The sequence below is a fragment of the Pseudochaenichthys georgianus genome, unplaced genomic scaffold, assembly GCF_902827115.2.
Source record: "Pseudochaenichthys georgianus unplaced genomic scaffold, fPseGeo1.2 scaffold_579_arrow_ctg1, whole genome shotgun sequence".
NCBI lineage: Eukaryota > Metazoa > Chordata > Actinopteri > Perciformes > Channichthyidae > Pseudochaenichthys > Pseudochaenichthys georgianus.
The window spans coordinates 35,759-55,661 of record NW_027263138.1 but is presented as its reverse complement, the minus strand read 5'-3'; the positions used below and the strand labels follow the sequence as shown (position 1 = coordinate 55,661).

At 40.8% G+C, this 19,903-nt stretch overlaps 1 protein-coding gene across 3 annotated transcripts in view; it reads right to left on the bottom strand.

Annotated features, from left to right (window-relative positions):
* gas7a (growth arrest-specific 7a) overlaps positions 1 to 19,903 on the bottom strand; it is a 57,468-nt gene that overhangs the window by 14,112 nt on the left and 23,453 nt on the right. For all 3 annotated transcript variants that reach the window (XM_034079268.2, XM_034079270.2, XM_034079269.2), the window contains 5 exons: positions 14,464 to 14,553; positions 12,862 to 12,977; positions 9,184 to 9,258; positions 8,013 to 8,091; positions 5,576 to 5,707 (listed from right to left, as the gene is read on the bottom strand). In XM_034079268.2, coding sequence (XP_033935159.1) covers positions 5,576 to 5,707; positions 8,013 to 8,091; positions 9,184 to 9,258; positions 12,862 to 12,977; positions 14,464 to 14,553 — 492 coding nt within the window. The remainder of the gene's footprint in view (positions 1 to 5,575; positions 5,708 to 8,012; positions 8,092 to 9,183; positions 9,259 to 12,861; positions 12,978 to 14,463; positions 14,554 to 19,903) is intronic.

The window sequence follows — 19,903 nt, the reverse complement described above, 5'->3', positions numbered from 1 at the left end:
AGTTTGCCTGAACAAGTCAGGAGTGAAATTGTTTATCTCTAACATATTCAACTGCCTGCGTCATCAATCTGTTCCCTCTGCCAAGGACAAGCGGCAAGAGGAATCAAAACAGGAGATAGACACAACACATCGCGCAGAAAACCCTGAAGAAGTATCACTGCACCCGCCTGAGGAATGTTCTGATTATGGGAGACCGATGAAACACACGGAGGAGTCCCCACCCCCCGTCACCCCCCCCCCCCTGTCAACACCTTTGAGGATACTCCGTTCACCCTTTCGCCCTCGCCCACCCTCCTGGAGATCGTGGAACACAAGAAGGAGATACAGAGGGCTGGCACCGATTCCTTCCTGGATTTCAAAGACCAGACTAAGGCTATACGCAGGGCTGGCAGCATGTCCTTTACCCCCGCTCCTCAACGACGCCCACCAAAATCACCAAAGCAGAGACGTGCACCATCTCCCCCGGCTTCATCACCATGCCTACCACAATCATCCAAACCAAAACAATCTGCAAACTGATATCTGCTGGGTCCAGGCTCAAGGGCGTATGGCACTCTCAACTCTTTCCAGGACATGCCCGGGCCCTACCTGCCAGTAGCTTTGCCGATATCTGTGTTGATAGGTAATAGATTAAGAGCGGTGAATGATCTTAGATACAGGAAGCATTCAAACGTTTGTGTGAGTTTATCTAATTTAGCAGTGATTCCATGTCAGCCACAGCTTGTTACAAAAAACATGACTGATAGTGTGTTTAACAAACTTAAACTAGCTTTATTAAATGTCAGGTCTTTGGCAGGAAAAACATTTTTAATCAATGATTTTATCACTGAGCACAATCTTGATTTTATGTTTTTAACAGAAACTTGGATTGAACAAAATAACAGTGCAGCTGTTCTTATCGAATCAACCCCTCCCAACTTTAGTTTTATGAGTCAGGAAAGAATGCAAAAGAAAGGGGGTGGAGTTGCTATTCTGTTCAATGATTCCCTTCAATGCAGGAAGACATCGTATGGAAACTTTGATTCTTTTGAATATGTGGCCCTTCAGCTGAAATGCTCCTCTCGAGCTCTGTTCCTAAATATCTATAGGCCACCCAAATACTGTGCAAGCTTTTTTGATGACCTTACTGAACTGCTGTCTATAGTGTGTATTGACTTTGACCGTCTAGTCATTGTTGGTGATTTTAACATCCATGTTGACAACCCCCAGGACAGAGGGGCTAAAGAACTGTTTTGTGTTCTTGATAGCTATGGACTGACTCAGCATGTGACGGAGCCCACGCACAATAAGGGGCACACTCTGGACTTAATTATCTCAAAGGGTCTGAATATCTCTAAGGTTGTGGTGACTGATGTTGCACTGTCTGACCATTCCTGTGTTTTCTTTGAGAGCTCTATTTCTGTTCACACAAGTGTTCAACAAGAGGTAACCACAAAGCGATGTTTAACTGAAAATACTAGGGAAATGTTTACTCAGAATTTTTCTTCCACACTTGCCCCTGCTAACACCTCAGTAAATGAGCTAGTAGATCATTTTAATTAAAAAATTAAAAATGTTATAGATGCCATTGCTCCAACTAAGGTAAAGGAAGTGACTGGGAAGAAAATATCTTCATGGAGAAAGGCCATGACCGTTAAAACAGAAAAAAGAGAATGTCGAAAAGCTGAACGCAGGTGGCGAAAAACAAATCTCCAGGTTCACTTTGAAATTTATAAAGAGAGACTTGGCCTTTATAATTTGGAATTGAAAAATGCACGACAATCATTCTTCTCTGACATCATTACCAAAAACAAAAACAACGCACGTGCCTTGTTTGCTACCGTCGACAGACTAACTAACCCCCCAGTGTCAGTAGCTTCTGAATTTCTATCCACCAGGGCGTGCAATGATTTTGCCTCCTTTTTCACTGACAAAATTCAGAAAATCAGACAAGCAGTCAGTGCCTCTGCATCAGGAACAGCAAATGTGTTGTCTATGTGTCCACTTAACATCAATTCAGACATCATGACACAATTCCATCAGATTAATGATAAAAACCTAGAGGACATTATTCAACTTCTGAAGTCCTCCTCCTGCTGCCTTGATATTATTCCAACAGGATTTTTCAAAGATGTTTTGCCTTGCATGGCCTCAGAACTACTTCATATAGTAAACAAATCTCTTCACTCAGGTATTTTTCCACAGGCCCTGAAAACTGCAGTCATTAAACCGCTCTTAAAAAAGAATAATCTAGATGCTTCAGTAATGAACAATTACAGGCCCATATCAAACCTGCCATTTCTAGGTAAGATCATTGAAAAAGTTGTTTTTCAACAGTTGAGTAATTTCTTGCATTTAAATGGTTGTTTCGATGTGTTCCAGTCAGGCTTTCGTCCAAACCACAGCACTGAGACTGCTCTTGTAAAGGTCTTTAACGACATCCACTTAAACACAGACAGTGGCAGAACTTCAGTGTTAGTATTATTAGATCTCAGTGCTGCGTTTGACACTGTTGACCACAGGATATTACTGGACCGACTGGAAAACTGGGTGGGACTTTCGGAAACAGTTCTAAATTGGTTTAAATCCTACTTAAAGGACAGAAACAACTTTGTTTCTATCGGTAAATACACATCTGAGTTGACAAATATGACATGTGGGGTTCCTCAAGGCTCCCTCTTGGGGCCTCTTCTCTTTAACATCTACATGCTACCACTGGCTCAGATAATGAAGAACAACAAAATAAGTTACCATAGCTATGCAGATGACACACAAATTTACGTAACAATTTTACCAGGAGACTATGCTCCAATTCAAACACTGAGTAAGTGCATTGAACAAATCAATGACTGGATGTGTCAGAACTTTCTCCAATTAAACAAAGATAAAACTGAGGTAATGGTTTTTGGAGCCAAGGCAGAACGTTTAAAAGTTAGCGCTGAGCTTCAGTCTGCAATGTTCAAACCAACAGATAAAGCCAGAAATCTAGGTGTAGTCATGGACTCTGACCTGAGTTTCAACAGTCACATTAAAACAGTTACTAAATCAGCCTACTATCACCTAAAGAACATATCTAGGATTAAAAGACTAATGTCACAGCAGGATTTGGAAAAACTTGTCCATGCCTTTATCTTCAGTAGACTCGACTACTGCAATGGTGTCTTCACAGGTCTCACTAAAAAATCTATTAGAAAGCTGCAGCTGATTCAGAACGCCGCTGCTCGAGTCCTCACTAACACTAAGAAAGTGGATCACATCACTCCTGTTCTGAAGTCTTTACACTGGCTTCCTGTGTGTCAAAGAATAGATTTCAAAATACTGCTGCTGGTTTATAAAGCACTGAATGGTTTAGGCCCAAAATACATTTCTGACCTCCTGCTAAACTATGAACCATCCAGATCTCTCAGGTCTTCAGGGACTGGTCAGCTTTCTGTCCCCAGAGTCAGAACTAAACATGGTAAAGCAGCGTTCAGTTATTATGCTCCAAATATCTGGAACAAACTCCCAGAAACCTGCAGGTCCGCTGCAACTCTGACTACTTTTAAATCCAGGCTGAAGACTTTTCTTTTTGTCGCTGCTTTTATTTGAACTATTCATATCTTAAACTGCACTGTAACTTTTATCCATGTACTTTTTCTTGTAATGTTTAATTGAACTATTTATATTTTAGACTGCACTGTAACTTTTATCCATGTATTTTTTTTCTTAATGTTTATTTGATTAGCTTTTCTTTTTTAATGCTTAATGTCTTTCATTCTTTTTTTTTTTTTTGTAAAGCACTTTGAATTGCCTTGCGTTGAAAAGTGCTCTATAAATAAACTTGCCTTGCCTTGCCTTGCCTTGCCATCAGGCCCTAGGGCTGATAGGTTTTGTAGGCCCCCTATTTAAACAACAAATCAAAGTCATTTATAGCCTCGGCAGGCTCTGTGATCGCACTTCTCCACTCTGCTCTACGCGCGCCTGGTCCTCTCCTCCAGATGAGTGACGTATCGGGCCTCCCTCATGTATTTGTCCGGTTGCGGATGGCTCCCCTCCACGTTGCAAGTCCTCGTCATCCTCTCCATCTCCTCCAACAGATAATGTCCCTCCTGTCTGTTCTTCCTCTCCCGCTACTCCAGCTACTCCATCGCTATCAGAACCAGACGGCCTACTTGGCTCCGAGGCCCCGCGGCCGGCACCGCTGCCGCTCGGTACAGAACTAATCTGTCCTTCCTCCTCATCCTGGCCTACAGGTTTAAAATAACCTGTAAGCTTCGGCATTTTTTGTAATAGCTGCTTTCTCGAAACTCCTTTTCCCTCAACAATTTCCTTTCCCGAGCGCCACTCTCAAACTTTTTCTCCTAAACAACCTTTATCTGTCACTCAATCACTCGCAATTTGAATAAGTCACATGTGAAACATATTCTCATTCTGATTGGCTGTTAAGTGGTGCCCAGTGCCCACTGACTGTTTCGGAGTCATCATGTTTGAGAAAAATCTCTGGAATCCATCGATCTGATTGATTAGCGGAGCAAATGATCAAAATACTACGGAGGGAAGATATTTTCGTTTGGATTACTGGTCTGGGGGAAGCTCACAAGTGTGTGTGTTTGTGTATTTTTGCGTTTGTGTGTATTGTATTTGTTTCCCGGGGAAAACACTCACGAGAAACACAAGCTGTTGTTGTGCCTGCTGTGACGTCAAGTTACTCCGTTCTCCGCTTGTAATTATGCCGTTACAAGCTTCAAAGCTGTATTTATCATCTGAATTTGCCGAAACAATTTGAATATTCTGAAAGCCAAGACTTTGTTTATTTGAAACCAGATGAAAACAAACTGTAACGGACCCTGCCGTGTTATCTATGATTAATATACGCCTTACATTCATAATGTCAGCCGGAGGGAGGGGGAGTGAGTGGCGAGTGAGAGCTGTCATCTTCCCTTTACAAGCTTCAAAAATGTATTTATCGTGTGATTTTGGAAATAAAAGTTTCATATTCTGAAAGCCAAGACTTTGTTTATTTAAATGTTTTTTAAAAACATCCGAAATAAAAAACATTACTTTTTTTTAAAAACTTTTTTATTGGCTCATGATAGGCCCCTGATCTCCGTAGGCCCCTGGGCTTCAGCCCAGGTCAGCCCGTGCATTAAGGCGGCCCTGCTAACTGCATACTGTATATGTGAAGCAATGTTAACTCAAATACAGAGTGACCTTGCTCTACAGTGTTCTGATCTATAATTTATACATATTTTAAATATCTGCAAAAGAAACCAAACTATAAGTGCTGCACATTTGTGTACACATACATGATTCAAATCTTGGAGACGGAAACATTTATTTCAATGATTGTAGTTGTGGGAGGCAGCATGAAAATACCATTATGTTCCAGGTGTAGGCGGTACTGAAGCTCTTTTATTATGTAAGATGTAGAAAACACTGATGTGCGTGTTCTTTTGCAACTAAACATTCAATATTTGGAGATTCACTTTTGGAATGAATGCACCATTTGGACCAAGGAGCGCAAACAGTTTGCAAATACTATCATTTCCATCTGAAAAGCACAGTGCACTGTATCATATATGTATTTAATAATATGTGAGCACGTGAGCCTCCATACCTTCTCCACACTTGCATAGCGACTCGCCAGCTGCTTCCGGAGGTCGGCGATGTGATGGTCGTACTTTTTCAGGTCCTTCTTGAAGTTGTCGCATCTGAACGTCAGCAAGGGCTTTTCTACCTCAGAGTGGAGCTGGGGAAAAAATAAAAAGTCTCTCAGCTGCTGGTTTCATCTTGTTGTGTCATTCGAGGGAAGGCAAATAAATAAAAAAACATCACTTTAATCACAGGAGGAAATCGGGAAAACAATTTTTTATAAAACTTGGTGAAAGAGTGTAATATTGGGCTGAGAAAGGACCCAATCGAATATATAGCAGGTTATATTTCAATATTTCACTAAAGGAAACAGCATGGGGAGGTCTGCACTCTTCAAGTGCATTTCTATTTTGGCTATATTACGACTGGCTCAGGGTTAAATGGATTTCTACCAGTCAGGGTCAGTGGTTCGATCCCCAGCACCTGCAGTCAATATTTCAAAGTCTCCTCTGGCAGGACACTTAACCAGGCACGTGTACAGTATTGAAGTGTATGAAGTTTTATAACAGCTTAACGACCATGTCATTAAGTGCTGTGTTAAGCAAATGATGGTCTATGAGAACAAATACAACACACACCTGTAATTCAATAAAGTCACCTAAATATTATTATTGTTATTAATTTGAAAACATAAATCCATATCCCAAGTACTATTCTAGATTAATTTACAGTAAGACCTGTTTTGCAGATACATCGCTTAGGTATAACTCAGCTCCTTGTCGGAACAATGGTTTTATTTTGATTGGTGACTACTATTTAAGTACTCCTTTTTTGTTACAACTAACTGAACCTTTGCATTGCTTTATTTTTCTCTGACAATTTACACATTTCTTGTTACTGCCTTTTAGTTAATAAAAACCTCTTTGAGACGTTGTCTTGTTCTATTTGCAGCACCTTTGCTGATCAGCAGGTGTCCCAGGTTTGTTTCTGGATCTCATTTTCAAACAGTGACGCCTTTTCCTGGATTGCCACAAGAGACAGCCTATTTGTAACACTCTTGTGACTGAACACTGAACAGACACATAACATGAACATCTACAACGTCATTACTCTAATAAAGCCTGTTCTACAAATGCACATCCATCACCATAAAGGATATCATTACACGTTTCCATTTCTTCCACCAAGCCCTTATCTTAAAATATGAAAAAGCCAATTTGTATGACACTTCAATAAACTACATATTGCTTGTCAGCAGTGCTGGCTCTCCTCACAGAATGCTAATCTGGTGCAAATGCCAGAGCCGGTAGATGAAAACGTAGTTTATTAGAGCGCGAGCCGGGGCCTCTGCAGGCTTGATAAGACTTCTCATTCCCTGCCTGACCACGCGTTACCTTCCCCTCACCCATCTCATAATGAAGCAGCGTGTCAGAGCACCGGTGGAGCGTGGGGCTTCACTGCCCTGGGTGGGGGCTCGTCACAACACGTAACTAATTAATCAGACAACAGAGGGCTACTGAAGAGCTGCGAGGCGGCGGCCGCGGCATTATTTAAGGCTCCATCTGATGCCACGGTGCGGTTTCTGCATGGCTGCTAATCGGAGCGCGGACAGGTCGTTTTCTTCAGTCAGCGCTGACGAGGCTGAGGTAAACGAGCCCAGACACCTCGGGACATGGTCATATCAAGTGTCCATTACTTCAGATGATTGAAAACATTTAACACCTGACCTGAAGGGGCAGAGAACTGCACACCAAGGGCATCCACACAGAGATGAAGGAGGACTACATGTGTGTGATTTAGAGAGCTATCAAAGGTTAACTGAAATGTCTAATATGTAAGGTTTCTGCATTTAAATGTCTCAAAATGAGACTATTGTTGTGTATGTTAATGATTTGTGTACATCATCTCAAAACCCAAGTTATCTGAAACATTTCAAACTAGAGAAATCTGTAATTTGAATCAAGGTAACGATGCGCTTCATCTCGTATAGAGTATGCATATTTCATAAGGCCAAATTCTTATAATACATTTTTCAGATCCTAGTAATTTTTAAATATATATTTTAAGTTATTTTTGATTAATTGAGTTTCAAAAAATATGAAATGTACACATATATTATTTAATATTTAAACTATTTCATGTACTCAGGTAACAGTTATTTATTGTGCGTTTAAGGTGCTATTTACCCTTAAACCTAAAATCGTTATAAACCGATAAATAATTGGTCTAGAAAATGTCAAAAAGGATAGTTATTATTATTTACCAGAGCTGACGGTGTATTATTCATATTTCTTGCTTTGTTTGACCATTAATCAGAAACCCCCAACATTGCAGTCTACTTAAATACTTTAAAAAATGGCTGCAGATTAGAATAACTTTCAATCCATTGATGAATGGTTTCCACGTCTACATGAGATCGATATAAATGCATTGCCTGCTCCATTTTCCTGAGCAGATCTTACCTTGTTGGAGAACTTGAGGTGGACTTCAGCTTCGTCATGAAGACTCTTCTTCAGCTGAGTCCACGCCTCTCCCAGAGTCCTGAGGAAACATCAAGTCAATTAAATCCAGTTTATCTACTGACTTTTGGAGTAAATGCTCGGTTTCAGTAAAGCAAATAATCACACAGTTTAGCTATGAACACAAAAGTATATTTAGCTGTGTTTCCATCGTTTCTCAAGTACTGCACTTAAGTCAAATTGTAGATACTTATACTTCCATCAGTACTTTTATCATGACAGATTTTATATTAACTACATTACATTTCATTCGGAGACATTGGAGTTTTATCAGTTACTTTTTAGTTTACATGTACAAAAGTCTGTAGTTGGGCCGCCATCTCATCTCATCTCAGCGTCCGCCAGGTAACAAGGTTTTAACATTTCAGGCGATGTCCTCCCTGTATCTCACCATTTCACCACTGTTTCTTTAATAAAGGCACTTTCTGGGCCAAAACAAAACTATGCAGTTTATGAAGCAAGATCCATTATTAAAGTATGGACCATCCAACAAACTCAGAACCTTGACAGCATTACAATTATATTATAATATGTTTAAAAAAAAGAAGAAGGAATGAATCAGACTATTTTTGCTTATTGAGTAGCACAAAGGACATTTGAATTACATGTTGCTTCTACTAAGTAAAACAAAACGGACACCAATGATCCATTGTAAGCATATACATAGTAGTAGAAAATATCTGACACAATTCTAATGTCATACAAAAATAAGTCTAAATTGTGATTGTTAAGAAACGCACCTTTTACAACCTCTCTGATTGTCTGACCGGAATACAATCGATATCTAACCTTGGATAAGTACCTCCGTTAGTTTCATTTTTGCGGCCAAAAGAAAACTGTTCTGTATTCGAGGAAACTCCAGAGCTGGAGAGCAACCAAATCACTGCTTCTCCAGCCAAGCCTCAGCTTTTTTATCTATGAATTTTGAAAATCTGCTCAAAGATTTCAGCGTCGATTTGCTGACAAAAAAAAAAAAAAAAAAACGTTACTCTTTGAGAGCTGAATCAAAAAAGTAGTGTGTGACTAAGTCTATTTTAAAATCTCTATGTTGAGACACAGTTGTGTAATTGCTGTTGTGTAAAATGGAGAACACCCGGTGGTTTACAGAACTCACCCTTCATCCTGCGCTGCCAGGGGGCTCAGAGACAGCTTGGAGAGATTCTTGGCGTACTCTTCTTCAATCTTTATCCTGAAACAGAAAGAGTGAGATGAGCTGTGTGGCTCAAGGGAGAACAGAAGCTGCTTCAGTGAGGGATAGGCAGATGCTTGTACGCACTTCATTTCAAAGGTGCATTGCAGCAGAACAGCAGAAATCAAGATATACTTTCTTTTCTTTGTTTTGAACTCAAATACAAGAATAATAAAAGATAATAAGCAATTACTTTAAAAATGATGAAAAAGGCATAGGCAAAGCTACACGTACAGCTTTTACATGTATTAGTTTCTACAATTATTTATATAATAACATTTTTTTTTTTTAACGTCAAACACAGTGTCACACATCAAAATACAAAACACAATAACATACATAAGGGAAGTATTACATGAATAAATACAAATAATAATAGTAAATCTGGCTTTTCTCTTTTCTTTCCAATTTCCTTTGCCTTTTATCCACTTTTGTTTTGCATGAATCTAATTACGTAACATTTGAGAGCCTACTTACTACAATGTGCTGCAAAGGCGGATGTCTAGCCATTACCTGTGTTCATGTAAAAATCTGCACTTTCAGAGATTGAAGTATGCTCATATCTTCCCTGAGGGACGTTCAACCAGAGAGTCCATGTTTTTACCCTTTGTGACATTCACTTCCTGCACAGATCTCACATTTACCGTCCACACCTAAAGAAGGTCACGAGGCCCCTTCTTTGACTCAATGTTCGGATACTGCGCAGCACCGAGAAACACAGCGAACCGACACAGAAAGGTCAGTGCGGGCATACATCCTACTGAAGGATTCTGTTGGACTGCATACTCTGTGATCCTGCGACCTCATGCAGGGCAGAGCAACCCTCATTACCGTCCCACGACTCGGACTGGAGTGTGAATGGAGCTTTACAAGTGGGTGGGGCTAATGATATAGATAGGCGTGAGATCGGATGTACAAGTTTCAACTCCTAATTAGTCACGTTGTTTTTTTAAGCGCTGTTTCAGATTCAGTGGCACTTCATCTATTCATGTTCTGCGTGCCCAGTTGAGTTCTATAGGCCCGTTAACAACACGGTGCAAGCATTAATTGCTGCTGTAACAAAAACGCTTGGATCCCTTTAACATCCTTTATAAATTGTGTGACGGAGCGGATCACAGAGTGACTGACTCCGCCACTGACAGCCGACACACACGCACACACACACACACACACACACACACACACACACACACACACTTCTCTTCCGTGAAATGAACCATGCAATTTATTATTTACTTTGCGTTTGTTAATTATGGGGAGTGATTGTGTTAACAGGTGGTTAACCTGTTTATGTTTGGGTCGGATTTTGACAATGTGGTTTTGAGGTAATTGTGTCACCTGTTGACGGTAAGCCTGTGGGAGGGGCTATGGGTTCAAAGGGGCCGGTTTTGGCCCTGGAGGAGGTCACTCGGGAGAATGTTGCAGTGAAGGCAACAGCTGGGACGTGTTCGAGAGATGGTTGCAGAGAAGGCACCACCAGAGCATGTTTACTCTCCATGAGTGATGGACGGCCTGATTTGGTCTTTTATTTTGTTTGTTTAAAGGTGACATGTCATGCTTTTCCGGTTATTACCTTGTGTGTTATGAAGGTTTTTATGCATGTAAACGGTCTGCAGAGTCAAAACCCTCAAAGTACACCATGTAGGGAGTAAAACTCTAAAACAGAAAATATCTCCCCAAAACGCCTCTTTAGCGATACGTCACTGTCCATTTGATTCTTCCGGGTACATCATGATGTCATGTCGTCCCCGGAACGAAATGGACCAATCCGTGGAGCCGTTACGTTACGTCCGCAGAGCCGTTACGTTAAGCCCCCGCTGATTGGTCCAAATTGACCAATCCACGGACTTCCTCACACTCTCAGTGCAGGCAGCTCTGCTGATCTCTCCTCCATGGCTGCAGGCTGATAACAGACAGTTGGGATCGCGGCGACATTCTCTGTGCAGACCCATTCTCACAGCGTTTATCAACCTTTTTCTTTCTCAATATCAAGCCACCCTTATTGTTTTTACGTCGGCTGTGACTTTGTGTGTGCTCAGGGTGAGTTTCGCTGTGTTTCGCTGTGTATCGCTAAACAAGGAAATCACACCTCCACGGAGCTTAGCGCGATTCACAACATCCCGACTGGTCCCGACCAATCGGAGCACACTGGGCACACAGGGGGGGGCAAGAGCTGCAACGAGCCGTTTAGTGGAGAGAGTGAATACACATACTTTACAGAGATGCTGTATGCGAAACCAATGTGAGTTTGGAAAATTGCACAGTATAAATCTATTTTAGTAGACCTCAACAATGGAATTATGATCAGTGGAAATGGCCATGACATGGGACCTTTAAGTTGTGCTGTTTCGCTATTGTTTTGTTGCTCTAATTAAAGTTTTGGAGCTTAAAACAACGGACAAATAGAACCCCGTCACAAATTGATTATGTCAAATGAGTAAAGCCACCTTTGAAAGGATTTCATAGGTGGCTCCATATACATCATTTTGGTAAAGAAGCACCATTTGCAAATTTGGCCAACATCAATTTATATATTTTTTGATTCCAGGTGATTTTTTATACAATGGTAACTCTCATACCATAGAAAATGTAAGTTAAATTGCAGTATGATAACATTAAATAATGTATTCCGTCTTTATTATTATTGGATCATTCGTCACGATCAAACACACTTCAAAATAGAAGTGTTCCCGGTAAATGAACTAATAAAAACCAACTGAATATAAATATTTTGATTCAGTGACTCATTCTGTAAATCTTAACTTTCAGTTTCCATAGTTTCACCTCAAGGACAAAAGCATGCAGAGTTACTGATGGTGATAATGCAGAGATACAATCCTGACAGCTCTATTGAACACCAAGAAGGTGCATTCATTGATTTTCTTTAACAAGAAGTACAGTGTGCAGGTTGAACATTTACCAGAATTCGAAAAAAATAACTAAAATCCATTAAAATGAAGTCTAAGTTTTGACATTTTACATATTCTTTCTTAAAAAGATCTCAGTATTTCCTAAAACAGCTGGTATGGTTAGTTTAGTTTTCAGCACAAGTGACACAATCTGAAGGGTATTGTATATTTCAATTCATCCTGTGTGTTGTCTTCCATTAAAAAAAGCAGCATTTTGTCAACACAAAGAATATAGCGAAATACTGAAAGAATAATGTTTCATTTCGGTCTCTAATTGTATACAAACTTGTTGTAAACTGAAACGTTTTTTGATACCGTTCTTTGACTGTTCATAACAAGCACATTGAAATGATATGAACGGGTGCTTTATAAATTGAATTCCTTATTAACATCACAATAATGTTAGTTTTAAGATATAACTGTCAGTTTTGTGGATATTTCTGGACATCCGAGCAGGTTTTCTTTTAAAGCGAGGCACAAGAGTTAAGCCTCTCAGGTGTGTGTGTGTGTGTGTGTGTGTGTGTGTGTGTGTGTGTGTGTGTGTGTGTGTGTGTGTGTGTGTGTGTGTGTGTGTGTGTGTGTGTGTGTGTGTGTGTGTGTGTGTGTGTGTGTGTGTGTGTGTGTGTGTGTGTGTGTGTGTGTGTGTGTGTGTGTGTGTGTGTGTGTGTGTGTGTGTGTGAAATGAAACGGTTACCTCTCGTGGATAAACTCAGACATCTCCTTCTGCATCTGTTTGCCCTTCAGCTGCTTCTGCAGAAGGACCTCGAAGCCCGCCACCGAGGTCGTGCCCTGTGGGTCTTTCTTGTCGGTCTGAGGATGAGGAGGAGGAGGAGGAGGAGAGCATCATTCAAAAGCATGAGCGCTACAGCCTCTGTGTTGTTCATACGTGACTCACACTCGTGTATGTCAAGGAGGACATGCGTTGGTGTGTGAATGCGTCAACCCCCTGATGGATGGACGTGTATTATGTGTGTGTTTGTGAGGGGAGGTGCGGCACTGTGTCATGTCAGTCCGTGACAGGACTGATGAGGAACAGAGGAGCCAGATGTATTTCAAACAGCCAGTCTGAGCAGCAGGTCAGTGGACGCACAACACATGAGACGCAGCACTGACACAAACAGGGAGCCACACAGCCATGAAGACGCAGGAAACAGGCATCGGATTTCACTCAATTCTGCACTCTGAAGGCTTTTTCGAATCTAATTCTATGGAAGTGTATGGAAAGTGAAAATTACAGCCGCCACGAGGGAGACATTGAGAGCGCAATGATCAATGTGTTTGCAGAGAAGCAGGTCGATCCAACACGAGAGCCAATTGTATTTGTATTTGTTTTCTATCCACATTGTTGTTTTTAGTCGCATAATTTAATGTACGCTTTTAGCAGCACTTTACATTTACCAGCAGAGATTTGTTGGAAAAGGAAAAGGTCAACATAATTTTCTGGTGGGCGGGCGGTGTGGCTGCACAATATGAAGAACATACGCAATGATGTTTTAGAAAGATAACACCTTCAATGAATAAACAGACATGATAGTGTACTAAGTTCAGCGTTCTGTTCAAAAACACATACTGCCTCTTAAATGTTTTCATTCATTCATTCTTTAGTTGAAGGAATTGAACAGAGCAGAGAAGGTCGCCAAGAAAGTGATGGTTATATTTTAAAGAGCCGTTTTAATCCAAATCTCTGAGGTCCAATCTCATGGACTTTTGACACTAAAACTATTTAATATTTAACTATATTCACTATAACTTGTTTACTATATTTTGTGCAGACGTTTTGGGAAGTTGGACCAAAGAGAGACACAAAGTGTTTGATAGTAGTGAACATGGGAACATCTGATTTGTTAGTTAGAATTGGTGCCACTGCCTTACGGTTTGGTAAATGGGCGGCGTCTACTTGACTTGGCTTGGGAACCAAGGGTTGCTGGTTCAAGTCTCAGTCGGTTGAAGTAGAGAGTGTTAGTAGCTGAAGGCAGTGTTCTATGTAACAGCACCCCTGTTCCTAAAGTACCTCCGACATATCTTCAGCTTTCTGTTGAGCTAGTTAATTATTGATTAACGCGTGCATGCGGATACTTGCAATAAGCTATATATATAATGTATGTACTGACCCAGCCAATGTATCATTTAAGGTGTCCTGTATGCACTGCCTGTGCTCACATCTACTTCTGGCTTTTCATAGATTTCAGAAGACAGAGACTATATTTAGTTGAGCCTTACAGGTATACATAAAGTTGGCACATATCTTCACCAAAGTCTCACAGTCCATCATGGTCATACGTTCAGCAGAACTCACCCAGAAGTAGTCGCAGTAGCTCCATTCGTTGGGCTTCAGGAGCTGCTGCTCCGGACTCCCTCCAGGCAGAGGGAACGTCACACAGTTGATCTGAAGCAAAGAGAGGAAACAGGGATGACAGAGAGCAACGAGGGAGAAGCGTACAGCAGATAAATAACAGATCTGTGAGGACTCAGGAAAAGAAAGAAGGAAATGATGTTTCTAGGAGAGGAAGGTAACATAACTGGGTTTCATTTAGACTAGGGGTGTCAAACTCAAGGCCCGGGGGCCAAATCCGGCCCGTGACTTCATTTTATGTGGCCCGCAAGAGCTTGGAAAGAATATATTACGTTTATTATACGGTTACATGCTACTTTACAGTATATCTATATATGTTCATTTTAATTAATTTCTTATTTTATAGTTATTTATTTATCTTTTTTTTTTTATCTTTGATTTATCCTTAATTGTATTCATCAGTGTGAATCTGTGCTGTCCTGTTTTTCAATCTCACCCTGTTGCTGTTAAACTATTGCTTTTCCCCACGGGGATGAATAAAGGTCCATCTTATCTTATCTTACAGAAGCAGCTTGCCCATAAACTATATGTCCCACAATGCATCTCATGTTGTGACATGCGCACTGAAGAGACTTTCAATTGTTTGCCCTAGACTTCTGCTTTCAGACGTAGTTAATTATGAAGTTATTACCCTATTCAATAATAATCCAATGCAGAGGCAATCATATAATATATAACACATTATTTCATATATATTATGTGTTTATATATGTATATTTATATAGTTACAACCGGCCCTTTGAGTGCAACCATAATGCTAATGTGGCTCATGATGAAATTGAGTTTGACACCCCTGATTTAGACACTTACTGACTTTGGACAAATAACTTTTACTTAAATACAGTTCTCAAAGCTACTCGAGTGTTTCCATTTTCTGCTACATCATAATTCTACTTTATTACATTTTAGGAATACGTTCTACTGCAGTACATTTATTTAGCAGACACAGTTACGCTGCTGTAATTTAAACTGATGTCTATGTGCATGCTGCAGTATGGGTAATGATTTCAATATTTTTTATTATTCAGTATGTTTTAATTTAATCCTATTGTCCATTACTTTGAGACTCTATCCCTGGATTTATGTTCATTTTGCCTTCTTTCCCATATTGTTAAGCACCTTTTGAGGCATTTCTTCAATGAACTGAACTGTTAAAATACAGTTTATTGTTATTTTAAGTAAATACAACTTAGTTTGGCTTCATTGCCATGGATCAGATGTTTATATGCCGTTTGAATCCTGAACTAATTAACTCTCAAATCTTTCAATAAAAGCGATGGCGCAGGTATCGGTGCTGTTACTAGAATATGAGTACTGAGTCCACCAGTGCATTTGGATCATGCAGATGAGAGGGAAAAGGTCAGGCGTGGACAAACAAACATATGTTGGCCATCCAGAAGGTGAGTTGTACAGGCTTCAGGGAGAGAAACCTGTCATCTCCAAAGAACAGAATGTGTGGCGCTGCAGATAAACACCCCCAGCACTCAGCCTGAATACAGACTCCATGGGCCGCAGCGTCTTCAATTACTACTGGGGCTGCAATTATGTAATGTTCGCCATCTGTGAGCCCTCCCTCCTGGCACGGCAAGAAAACCCTCTGTGCCATGTGAGCCGCTGCAAACTCCACGGGCATCCAGACAGGATGCTCCATCCGGCACAGAACAGAAACACACTCTGAGTCACAGTGCTCACCGCTGTGCTTCTCACACACTGAAGACAAACACGCGGCGTTCAGCAGCTGCCTCAAATGGACTGCTTCGTCCGGCTTCTCTTGCCAATGGAAAGGTGTGACAGAGATAGATTGAATTGTGGAAAACAACCCTGGCAGGATGTTTAACAGATTATGCTTTGTGTGCTGCTTTACCAAAAATAATAAAGGGAAGCAGGAGACTGAAGAAGAGAGGCAGGCTTGTGGTATGGATTTGTGAAGAGAGAAACTAGAGTCAGTAACACACAGGTATGAAATTATTGGCTTTTTGAGCAGCATTTTACACACAGTGTAACATTATCTGGATTCCTGCTGTCATCCACACGTTTCTGTCCTTATCTGAAAATCCAATATCTAACATTTACTCTCTTAGTCACTCTTGTATCCTTAGCCGCGTTCACACTGCGGTACTTTTCCCACAAAGGTTCATATGAACTAAGTACAGATCGCGTTCACACCGGAAAAAGTCCCTGGGGGAGGATTAGGCAAATGGAGCCGCTGACGTCACTTCTTCTTCTTCTTCTGCTTTGGGTTTACTGGCAGGCCGCAAACCACTTCACGGCGTATACTGCCGCCCAAAGTCCCCGGCCGGAAGTCCCCGGAGTTGGGGACTGGCTTCAGTAGAAGCTGCTGGGAGTCCCAGCAGCTTCTACTGAAGCCTTCCGAGTAAATCGCCAGAACGCCGACACCTCCTCATCTCCACCGCTCCCATGTTTTATTTTGTGTTGCCATAAGTTAGTCTCTCTGCGTTTCTGCGCTGGGCTAATGCTAATGCTAATAATGCTAATGCGAGGATAATAAAATGGCGGCTTCACAAAACTTTTTGGGAGTTTTACGGGGCGTGGTTTGCAATCCGTCCAGCCAATCAGAAATATAGCTCTTTTCTCAAAAAAGAGCCGCTCGAAAGTCCCTGCTCTCTAGCAGGGACTTTCGAGGGGGTAAAAAGGTTCGCATGAACTACTTTTAGTACCGGCTCTTTTTGGTGTGAACGCGATCATGAACTAAGTTCGCATGAACCTTTGTGGGAAAAGTACCGCAGTGTGACACGCTTGTGTTGCTTGTTGCTGGGCAGGTCCAGTGTTGGGCAAGTTACTTTTAAAAAGTAACTAGTAATAGTTATAGTTACTGCTCTCAAAAAGGGCTAGTAACGTTATTAGCTGTACAAGCAAAGCTGTTTTGACTGGGATGTCTTCCGACAATGATACGTGTTTAAGTTGATAGAGGAAAAAAACTCCTTACCCATTATTAAACTTAGCCAAGACTTAACCCCCGTGCCTGAAACACCTCCATTGGACTATTTGGTTTACTTCTGTAACATAGTGACATCACTATGTAACACTCGTGCTTCTTTTGGCTAGCACTCCAACAGATTGTTCTTGATTTGCTAAGGGACATCTCTAAGCGGGTCAGCGAGCTAACCAATCAGAGCAGACTGGGCTCTGGTTTCAGACAGAGGGTGAAAAGAGGTGCTGCAGCACAGGCAGTATGAGAACAATAAAGAGCTTTTTGAACATAAAAAGCATGTAAACGTTTCACATTAGAGGCATACAATACAAATATGAAACTGATAATTAACAGAGTATGTACTCTGTAGGCTCCGAGACTCCTTTTAGATTGCACAAACAGCACATTTATTGTTAAAACTGTAACTTTAATGTACACCATCTGTGTTAAGCTGGCTGTACTGAAGTTTTGCATAAACCTCCAATAAACACTCGACACCGGCCTCTTCATTCGCTACCCTGCCACCGCAGCACTTCATCTGAACAACTTTCAATAAACAACTTCAAAAAGAGATGAGGAAAACTCTTTCTTCGCTATATAATCACTGAATAAACCACAGGAAACACTGATATGGCTACTTGCCTAACGGGCACACTGATAAGACGGTAAACAGCTGATAAACAAGAGACACATCAGGGCACAGTAACAGTGCAGTCGAAAGAAACAACAGGGAGATTGACTCCATGTGCCGAGCAGTCACTTTGTTCATGTTCTGCCTCAGAGATCATACTGATTGCCATGGACACCACATTTTCCATTACACTGGCCGCACATCTATCATGACTGTTGTTTGTCTGCCTCTCACATCCAGCAGAAAATGAGACCATTTATCTAAAGGAACGCTGTGGGGCTAACTTACTGCTCCTTTATGGCTGCTTAGTGATGTGCTCCGGGGTCCGGGAATAAAATATTAATATAGATTACCTTCAGCATGTCATAAATCCTCCGGAGGGATCTGAGGTCAGGCTGTGGGACTTGGATGTTTAACTGCCATATTTCATCTTTGAATGTTTAACATGAAACAGAGCTGGAAAACAAATATGAGTGGGCTTTGGAAGCTCATTTCCGCCATTGTAATGAAATAAAGATCTGCTGAAATATTATAATGAGAAACTTTCTGGACATAGGCCTAATGACTTAGTATCTGAAAAGAATGAATTGGTATCTGAAGAAAATGACTTGGTATCACAAAACGATAAGTGAATAACTTAAAATAATGACTTTAAAGCTCAAGATAATAACAGTATATCAAAATAATGACATTTTATCTCATAATGACTTAATGTTTCAATAAAATCACTTAATATCTCAAAATAATGACTAAATATCTCAAGATAATGACAGTATCTAATAAGAAAAAACGTAATATCTCAATACAATGACTTATTATCTAAAAATAATGAATAAACATCTCGAAATAATGACGTAGTATCTCAAATAATGACTTAATATCTCAATACAATGAAGTAGTATCTCAAGATAATGACAAACTCTTCTGGAAATAATGACTTGCTATTTCCAAATGAGTTAATTTAAAAATGAGGAAGTGTTTGCAAAATAATAAGAAGCGTATTATAGCTGACTAACAGGATCTTATTTGTGGACATGGGCTTCTCTAGAGTCCAGTTCTGTCACTGAATTGGGACATTTTGTCCTAACAAAGCATTCATAAACATTCAAGTTTCATGAGCGTTCCGTATCCAGGCTACAGGCAATGGTTGTTTCATTACTCATCTTTACGTTTGTTTCCCTTATTTATTTATTTATGTTTCCTTTGCTGAACACAGAAAAATAAATTCATGACACAGTTGAAAGACGAGGCCCACGAGACCGATGTGTTTGGCTGTGGAACATACGGCAGAAACAAATCCATATCTGAGCCGAGCATTTCAGCAAATGTGACTGTAGGATGCTCTGCTGCTGTTGCTAAGAGACAAATGACTTTTGTTGTAAAAGACCACCCCCACCTACACACAAAGACACACACACACACACACACACACACACACACACACACACACACACACACACACACACACACACACACACAAGCCTCTATTCCCCTGCATTCCTCCCTTATCTTCTTCAATGACCAATCAAAAGGCCCCGTCCAAATCCCGCCAATGAGCCCAGATGACTGTCTTAACGAGCTGCTAATCCCCACCCCCGAGTGCCGAAGCATACGCAACATAGCAACAAGTCAAAGCCCACGTGAATAAATGTTTAATAGCTGAATACAACAACTGCATTTGCTTTGATTGGTCACACCGTGTGAAGGTGACAACAAGGTTACAATGGATCCTATCTGAGGTGTGAAAAGCCTCGGCGTCCAGCGGGGGTCCATTTTGCCAACAACAGTCATGGACGTGAGCGTCTCCATGACAACTGTGG